The sequence below is a fragment of the Alnus glutinosa genome, chromosome 9 (assembly GCF_958979055.1).
Source record: "Alnus glutinosa chromosome 9, dhAlnGlut1.1, whole genome shotgun sequence".
Taxonomy (NCBI): domain Eukaryota; kingdom Viridiplantae; phylum Streptophyta; class Magnoliopsida; order Fagales; family Betulaceae; genus Alnus; species Alnus glutinosa.
The window spans coordinates 9143643-9153594 of NC_084894.1; the positions used below are offsets into that span (position 1 = coordinate 9143643).

The following is a 9952-nucleotide window of genomic DNA, read 5'->3' on the forward strand; positions in this document are numbered from 1 at the left end:
CCTCCAGCATGCCGTTGCCTTCCTTCCCCACACCAAAATCCACATCTTCGACGACTACGCTGTCATCGTCGGATCTGATCTCTGCGTCGTCACTGCCGGGGCCCTCCAGATCCTCGACTTGTCCAGGTTTTCGTTCATCCCGCGTCGCCGATCATCTCGACGCTCGCTGATCCTTTACTCCGTCGACTACTCCGATCGCTCGAATTCGGCTCTATTGGGATTCCTTCCATTTTTCTAGGTCCGAATACTCAAAGAAATGGACTGGTTAGGGTTGGGTAGACGGGTTGGGGAGACGGGTTGGGGGAGACCGGAGAGCGAGAGGGAGAAGTGAATAAAGAAAAATAAAGAAAAAGATTAAAAAACAATATTTAAGAAAATGAATAGTAGAATAGAGAATATTGTTTGAGTGTTTTTAAGAAAATGAGTAGGTAAAGTAGATATTTGTAGTTTTTTAGTGGCTACTTTAACTTTAACTGCTGGAGATGCTCTAAGCTTATCGTTGGACCAGGCAGTCTTATAATGTCTACTTGGGTTGACTTGACCAGGTCCAACAATTTTTCTAAGAACTAAGAGGTGTTCATTTAGTTCATCTAACGGTTATAACGACGTGGGCCCTGAAACCCCCATTCCTTGATCAAATTGCTCTTAGCATATGGAGGTGTTGTTTGTACGTACTTTTTTGTACACATATATTTGATGTGGAATTCATGTAAATAAAATGAATCCCATATGCATATTTTCCATACCAAATGTGAGTATGTATAAATAAAGATGTATTATTTGTACACACTTTGAATACACTCGCATTTGGTGTGAAACACATATATGTGAGATGAATCCCACACAAGCGTGTGTACAAAATATGTACAAATATCTTTTGCCATTTGCTGTTAGCATATGCTTGGACAAATTATAATATTTCACATGCCAAGATCGATTTTACATCAACCATATATATATATATATATATATATATATATAGACAATTGTTTGTCCTTTTATTTTCAAGAAAAGAATCACATGATATATACCCGATATATTCTTTTTAGATTAAATTCAATCTGAGCACAAAAGCAAAATCTGTAAAGACCTATTGCCCTCTACATTTTTGTGAGAAAATATCACTAATATGATAAATTAATAGAACTGGAAAGTAGCTAGGCAAGAAATTATTATATATTTTCGGTTGGCTAGCTGTCGGTATTTCCCAAAATTTCTGCTAGCTGTTTAGGCAGGCATCAACCTCCAAAATAGTTGTCTTGTACGTTGTTGTTGTTTGCCCATAATTGAGCACGATTTAAATATTCATTCGAAACCCAATTATTAATAAAACGGATAGCGGAAAATGTTTAAAACTCTTAATTGAAGAAAATCACTTTAATTGTTGAGATAATTGTAACTCTTGTTGACTAGAAAAATTTTCCAACATGAATCTAATTTACAAACTCATCAATTAATATTTACGCTATATTAACACCAAGAAAATGACTTGTGCACCCCCCCCCCTAAAAAAAAAAAAATAAACGAATAGATTAATGACATATACGTATAGATGTGGCAATTTGTGTTTGCATGTTGGATTTAAATCGTGTAAGGACTTGTGTATAAGACTATATATGCCAACCCTAATTAACCCGATCCATTTAATTAAACAACTCAAACTCTTCAACTTTAATTTTTTAATTTTGTGTTGGGTTCGTGTCAAACTCGTGAATCTTATCAAAAATTGTCACCCTTATATACAGAGGCGGAGCTACATTAGGGGTTGGGCCCCCTCCAAGCTACCATATTTTATTATTTTCCCTAAAAGAAAAAAAAAATTAAAAATTAAAATTTTACCCCAATTTTTTTTTTTCTTTTCAATTTTTTAATTTTGCTCTCGATTTTTGTTTTTTTTCAATTTTTCTTCCTCAAATCCCAAATACTAGCTTTGTCCCTGCCTATATACATAGTATTGTGATGGGAATCGTTATCTTTCTTTGTCATCAAACATATATATACATCCCCCGTATAATTGGCGAAATTAATATCCTAATTTCGTGTTCTTATCAGAGCAAAAAAAACAAAAGTACTTTGAACTTGGAAGACCATTCACACATATGGGCGTATCCAAATGAAACAAGCCAGGCAATAGATCTTCACACGTAAATTCTAGATTCACTGTCTACATAATATAAGAAAAAATTCTGGAATACCGAAAAGTATATATCAATTAAAATATTGTATATTTGTATTATCAAATTAATATTCAAATAGATGAATGATTTTAAATTCTAATCCATTGATTGATGTGAAGAAGATGAAAACATTCTTATGAACTTTCCCTTTTCCTTCTTTTTTTTTTTTAAATAAAAAATAAAAATTAAACGGTCCTCTTGTAGAGTAAATCCCACGACACTTGTCACACCAACCACCCTCCTTTTCCTTCACCGTCTCACCCTTATCCAAAACCAAAATCTTATATAAACCGCCACCACCATGCATCAAAACAAAAACCCTACACATATATGATATATTCTTCTTCAATTCCTTTACAAAACCCACAGTACTGTCTCCCTTTCCACAAACATTATCGGTTTTTTCTCTTGCAGAAACTACCAAACACTCAAAAACAACATAAAACAGTAGGTAATTATGGAACCCCACAACCGCAAGTTACTCGCCCAGTCGCCGTCCGGACAAAGCTCGAAGTTGGAGCCGAGCCCACTGCCAGACCAGCTCTCAGTGATTACCGCGCTGCTCATCGTCCTCGTTGCGCTTTTCCTCATGGGCTTCCTCTACATCTGCTTGCGTTGCTTCTGCGCAAACTCTGCCGCGGAGTCACCTAGTCGCCGACGTCAACGTGGCTTGCTAAGAACAACGTCTTCTCTACCGTCGGATCTTCCACCCAGGTCGAACCTGCGCAAAGGAGTGGACCCGGTGACGATTCGGGCTCTGCCGGTCTACTCTTACTGTGGGGACGCGAAGTACCAGATCGACTGCGCGATTTGTCTCAGCGAGTTCGAGGAGAAAGAGGCGGTGAAGGTGATACCCTTTTGTAAGCACGTGTTTCACCCCGAGTGCATTGACATGTGGCTGTCGTCCCAAGTGACGTGCCCGGTGTGCCGTGCCACTCGGTTTTCCGATGAGGTGGAGGAGGGGTCTGGAAGATCGACAGCCGAAGACCATGACTCGTGTATAGAGGTGACGGTGGTGGGAGTCATGGGATCGTTTAGTTTTGGCATGAGGAGGAATAGTAGTTGTTCAAATTTAGGAGCTCGAGCTGTGTTGCAAAGAACCTCGAGTTTCTGATACAACTTTTAATATTAGACGGACATAAATTAAACTCATTAATTAGCAATTAATCTTCCCATAGTTGCCTGTATTTCTGATATGTGATCAGAATATATATATATATATAAAGCAAAAAAAGAAAGGGAAATATAGTTGTTTGTATTTCAGAGTTTCTTGCATTTTCACTGAGATTAAATCATAATCTTTGTTCTTATTGGAGAAAAAGAAAAAGCTATTTGCTGGCATTTTTTAAGTAGTGGAGTCATGAGCGAAAAAGAATTCTTTTTTCTTTTCTTTTTAGGGGATTCTTTACACAATATTTTAGCACATGGCTAATTAACTATCATAACAAAGTAATTTTGAAAGGGAGGCTCATGTTTTTCTTGAATCTTATCAAAATTGACGTGGTTTTTAAATTGTCAATAAATCAAAATTTAATAATGATATATCACATATTCAATAATGATTTTAAAAGTTTCTTTAATTTTAAGAGGATTCAAAGAAAACATGTCTTTCTTTTAATATTATTCATTGTAACGTTAAAATTAACTTGTTTGTATTATATAATGAGAATAAATAATTAAAGTTGTTTAATCGGTGGTGACCCCTAATTAATGGATAGGACACTAGCTATGTTTTCCTAGAATCTATGTTTCGTTGAAAATATCTCAATATTTTTGGGAAAAGTGTAATATTGTAACTATAAGATTATTAAGAGCATTTTTAGCGGCCTCACCAATATAATTAAAAAAAGTTTTTTGGTAAAATAATTTGGTGAAAATACACAAAAATATATTCTAGGTACTTCACTACTATAACTAAAAAGTTTTGGTGAGTAAAAAGTACTCACTATTGTTAGTGAGTATTGTTCACTCACCAAATGATTAAACTATCATTAAATTCGTTTTTTCACTCTTTCCCTTTTAATTTTAATTTTTTTTTTCGTTTCTCGATCTCGCACACAATCCCTTCTCTTTGGTCCTCTCCCTTGTAATGCTGATTGCTGAGTAATAGTTTGATGAGAAAATTGATGAAAAACTTAAATATATTTTTAATCTTACGGGTTTTTGAGGTCTTGGGTCGTGTTAGTTAGTTGAGTGGCTTTTTCCTATGTTTTCTTAGCATCCAAACAAAAATGTTCTGAAATTCTAATACGATGACACATTTTTCGTATTCATAAATATGACCATTAGAAAAAAAATAAAATAATAATAAAATAAAATAAAATAATTTAAGTTGAATAGTGATATTGGATAGCTAAAATTGTGAGGCTGATAGGGGTGTTTTAAAAAAAATGATGGCTAAAATAGAGAAAATTGTTTTTAGCTATTTTGACTAATAAAATTTGGTAAAACTACTAAGAATGCTATAAGAAATTTCAGTATTCATTAGATAATTTAAGGAAATAATTAAAAATAAAATAAAAACAAGAAAATAAGATATAGAAGAAACGTCCCAATTAAGATCAACATTGCTGCATCACATTGAAGTAGATCGATCGGAGCGCCGTGCGATTTGAAATAGTGCGTCGTTGTCGTTGGCATCCAGAAGGAATATTATCTATTAATTCTTGCATTAATTATAAAAATTGTCAAATTAGAGGTTTACAGCCTTTCAGGATACATTGGATTACTCACATTTCCAAATGATCAGTACTCGTCTCAAATTTACTGTGGATTAGCTGTAATTTTTCATTATATTTTGTTTAATCGAGTATAAATAATTGATCCTTTTTTTTCTTTAAAAATAAAAAACGCGTTAAGTAATCTTTAACTTATTATGCTTAAACCATCTGTGAGTCCAAAATATTGATAGTGTTTTTGTTATTTTAATACATTACAAAAATTAAAATATTAAGATAGAAGACATTGTGAACAGAGTGATAATTAGAAGAGGCCAGGATAGTCCTCAAGGGGTAGTTCAATCGGCTGGGTAGCACGCCTCATGAAGCGGAGGTCATTATTTCGAATCTCTCTTCTCTTTTTTGTGTGGATATGTCAAAAAAAATAAAGATAATTAGAAGAGGGTAAATATTATTTACCCTAATCTCTTAACTTATGTCCTTAAAAAGTTAAAAGCATAACCCTTTTTTAGTTTTTACTAATCTGTGAGCAAAAGTCATCTTTTAATTATATACGACCCCGTTTCATTTTTTAACCCCTTATGATATAATATATCCAGCTCTCACTTTCTAAATTTTCAAATTCAAATTCCGTTTGAGAATTGAGTCTGATTTTTATTATTATTATTTTCCTAGATAAGAATATTTGACATTACAGTTACGCTAAGTCGCTAACTCCTTTTTTTTTTTTTTTTTTTTTTTTGGATAAATGGAAAAATTTAAAAACAAACAAAGAATATAATAGACTCATGCCAACCTATTCACTGCTGTTTTTGTTTTTTTTTTAGTCAAAGCTTAATAAGTACCTTCGGCCAAGATAGTTTCAGAAATTGAATAAAATAATGAATAAATCGTCAGCATCTATCTTTAAAATGTTATCGTTTCGAACTGCTCTGCTTGTTTCAACCTAAAATGTTTTTCGTTAGAAAATATTTTCAACCATAAAAAATGATTTCATTAAAAATGTTTTTAAGTGTTTGGCTCGTACGGAAAATGAGCGACATCGGACAACGATAGGCAACTTCCAGCAACCTCCGGAGGTGGTCTAAAAGTGGTCTTGCGGTTTAAGAAGGAAAAGTTCAAACCCGAAAAAACAGTTTACAAAATTAATGTAAAAACGAAAACTATTTTCTGAAACTAAAGAAGATATTTTGGTCAAAATGAAAATATTTTCATTTTGACTATCGTTTTTTATCACTACACCAAACACACACCCAAAAAAAAAAAAAAAAGCATTTTACATAAAGAAACGGAGCCTAAAAATTGGAGTTAGTTGTGCACATAATTAAACTATGTATATCTTGTGTATAAAAACTAAATAATCATCGACTGAAGTAAGCTTTTACTCGGATGATTGAGATGATCGATTAATTGAAATAAGTTTTTTATTTCCAATTAATTAAATTCCCGTTACATGTACTTGTATTAAAAAAAAATTAGATTAATCAACAGGGATGAAGAGATTATCTCCGATTATGTCCGTAACTATACCGACAAGTCTCCAATGGATAGATATTACATTAATGCAAATTAATAATTATGATGATTAGACCATAAATTAAATACCAAAACTCTTTTGTATTTTAGTTTGTGACATTAATATTTAATAAACTTATTTCCTTTCAAAATCTTATTGTTAATTAAAGCGATTTTCCAGTTAAATTGCACTGATTTCGGATTAGATATATAATGCATGGAGACGCATGCGTTTCTTTCTTTTACTTTTTCTAATGTTTCTGCTTGAAACAGGTGGTGGTCGTTTGTGTTCTTTAATATAATAAACGACGGTCGACTCAGCTCAGCCCGCGTGGCCATCTTAATATTCCTCTATTTGCTTTGAGACTCATTACACTTTTATAGTCAACCCAATAATAATTTGTAATAGTGGTTTTCTATTTTATTTATTTTATTTATTTTTTGGATAAATACCAAAGCGGAGTATACTCTTGATGTAGACAGAATACGTACTCAATTTTTATCCTTTAAATAATTTTTTATATTGTTATTGACTTCAAACTTTTAGATATAAAATCTTTAGCTTTCATATTTTAGATAAATTTTTTTTTTTTTTTTATGATTTTTCTAATTAAAATAAGCTATTTTTTTTTTTTATATATAATGTGCAATAATTTGGATACGTTTTACAATTTTTTTAATTTGAAAATAAGAGTTTTTAAATTAGGAACATTCTTATAAAAGAGTCTACATCTTATCAGAACGAGATTGAAATCTATTTGTTTTTTTATGTTAAGTTCAGTATATTCCTTTCTTTTTCTAGGCTAAGTTAAGTATATTCACTTTGATATATGAATTGGAAGTTCTACGAAAATACAAAGATTGTGAGTTCTATTATGGCCGAGATAATGATTTTTCTCTTCTTCCAGCACTGTAGTATGTTTGTTAATGTGATCTTGGATTTTTTTTTAATTTTTTTTTTTTCATTATTTTGGCAGGATTTTACGGCAAATTAATCCTAACGGAGCACCTATAATTGAGACGTCTTGAAAATTAGATACCCTAGTTTGAAGTGTTTTGAAGTTCATTACTTTTAAGTCAAATAGGGCGATAGTTCGATACCCGGCCTTAAATGAAGTTATCCCTAAAATTTTTTATATTTTAAATTATTTATTCAAGTATTTTAAATTGTTTATTAATGTATTATTCATCTCCATAATCTACCATTATATAGCTTGTATGAGTAAGGAGATAAGGCACAATATTGGAGCTACGATGGGGAAATATATTTAAAGGTTATTGATATCTCTAAACTGTTAGCTCTTACATATGTTGAAAGTGAAATGCAAAATGATTTGGGTATGTCTAAGTACGTACGAGAAGCTTCCTAAGTTTTGTTATTAGTGCAGAAAAAGAGAGCTCATTTTATCCTGATGGACCGTAAAACCTCACTTTTACCGCATATAATGAGAGATTGACAATTTGACACATCATCTAAATACACAAAAAAAAAAAAAAAAAAAAAAATAGACATGAAAAAACAGGATCTCGTAAGCAAAAAAAAAAAATAACCGACAAAAATGCAATTTTCTCCTTTGTTGAGACCCCACCAGATCTAGCCATAAAAAACCCACTGCCAACTCAACCAAACGCAGCTACTGGAATCAGCCGAAAGCCACCGTCTTTTAAGTGAAGTTTCCTGTCTTTTCTCTCTTTTAGAAATGGATTTTGCTTTGATTGGAAAAATGGGTAATAGAAATGCGTGTTTCAAGTTGGGTATTGCTTGTGGGTGGCGAAATTGCTTGTGGTTGGCTGTGTTTTATTTCGGTTGTTGATTTTGTTTGTAATTTTTGGGTGGTCTTTTTTTTTTTCTTTCTTCAATCAATCTTGTTAAATAGAGATGGTTATTTCATTCCGGCAGCATTTGTATCTTGAACCAAAAGCCAACAAAAAATGACCACACAAAGGCAAAGAACCATTCCTTTTGACATTGTCATCGTGAAGGAAAGCAATACTATATAGACAAAAAATAATTTTTTGGTTTCACTGACTTGTTGGCTGGTTGATAAGAAAGTATCAGAATATATTGCTGAGGGAGATGTGTTGAAATTTATATGAGAAGTTTTTCCTAGACAAGTATTTTAATTTTGCTACTTGTTTAGAGATAAATGGAGTTTGTACTTGATTCAGAAATACCCAGATGTTAAGACACTGTACAATATTCAGGGTTTGAACGAGGATTAAATTGCTACTTGTTTTACTATCTTTAGCCTCTTGAATACCTGTTTTAAGAAGGTGGTAGATGAGTAAACCAACACAACACTATCACTTTACACTTTAACAGGGCTCAAACCCAAAAAGTAATGGTACATTACTCAATTTCAAGTGCCTTAACAAGAACTATTAGACCAACAGCTGGAATAGGCATTCAGTGAACCATGTGAAGAATGGAAGAAGTTTAGGGGCAGCAAAGTCGACCACTTGGTGAGCTAATAAATGTTTGAACTTCAATTTGCATAATCAAATATTTGATCTTTTTGTTGATATTATATGTTTGAAGATTTTATTTCCAACGTCTATGGCCGCGCTTTTCCCAGATCTAGATAATGAAAATTCAGGAAATAAAATAATGTTCCGAAGAACTTTAGATAATCTCACGTGGAAATGAATTTATTGAAGACTTACATGCAGATGATGAAATGATAGAAGATCAAAATGATATAAACTTGATTAGAGCATTCTTAGTAGCTTCCTTTTTCTTGCCATCAATTTTTCTTAAATATAGGGAACAAAACTACTTTTTACTTTCCTATAAAAAAACACCTTACAGTAGCTTTCCTTTACCTTTCCCTATATCGATTAAGTATTATTTCTTTACTTTTTGTTTATACTTTTTTATTCTTTATTATTTTATCAATACTTCTTGCCAAAGCTTCATCAATGAGGATCGTATTCTCAGTCTTTCTTCCCCGGAGAAAATTTGATCCTTAACAACAGCTCTTCCATCTACGCAGAACCCTCCTTCTACTCTCTCTCTTTGTCTGTGTATTTCAAACCCCAGAAAAAGAAAACAATCTGACGCCAATGGCTCTCTCCAAGACTCCGGTGGTAGCTCTCATGGCCGTCGTTTTCATCGTGGTCTCTCTCATTGGAGTGGCTCATGCCCAAGCCGCCAAAGCCCCGACGCCGACCTCTACCTCCCCTGTTGCTTCCGTCTCTCCGTGATTGGCCTCGGCTTTCTTTGCCGCCACTGCAGCTCTCGTGTTCGGATTTGCGCGCTGGGTCTGAGAGTGTCGTGTCGTTCATGACTTGGGATTGGGTGATTGGTTGCTTCTCGGCATGGATCGTATAGGGTGGGCTTCATATAGGGACGCCGTCGATTTGGAGAAGGAAATGTGGGACCGGTTTTTTGCGAGTGGGTTTGGAGGAGTCCGTCTCAGAGAGAAACGTCTGTATCTCATTTTGAATAGCCCCTCGCCTCACTTGTCGGAATATACGCCGAGGAAGATATACATGAGCAAAGCTGGAGTGACTATTGAAGAAGAAGAACGGACGAAGAAGAAAGAAGAAAGGAGATAATGCTACCTCAAAAGACGTGAGAGG

At 33.6% G+C, this 9952-nt stretch overlaps 1 protein-coding gene across 1 annotated transcript; it reads left to right on the forward strand.

Annotated features, from left to right (window-relative positions):
* The first annotated feature begins 2482 nt into the window (after positions 1–2482).
* LOC133878181 (RING-H2 finger protein ATL57-like) lies at positions 2483–3354 on the forward strand. Its single transcript, XM_062316693.1, has one exon. The coding sequence runs from the start codon at positions 2635–2637 to the stop codon at positions 3289–3291; it is 657 nt and encodes a 218-aa protein (XP_062172677.1). The 5' UTR covers positions 2483–2634; the 3' UTR covers positions 3292–3354.
* The last annotated feature ends 6598 nt before the right edge of the window (positions 3355–9952 follow it).

Bases quoted from the DNA above. Each gene is read 5' to 3' on its own strand.
- LOC133878181 (XM_062316693.1), top strand. From the start codon at position 2,635: ATGGAACCCCACAACCGCAAGTTACTCGCCCAGTCGCCGTCCGGACAA.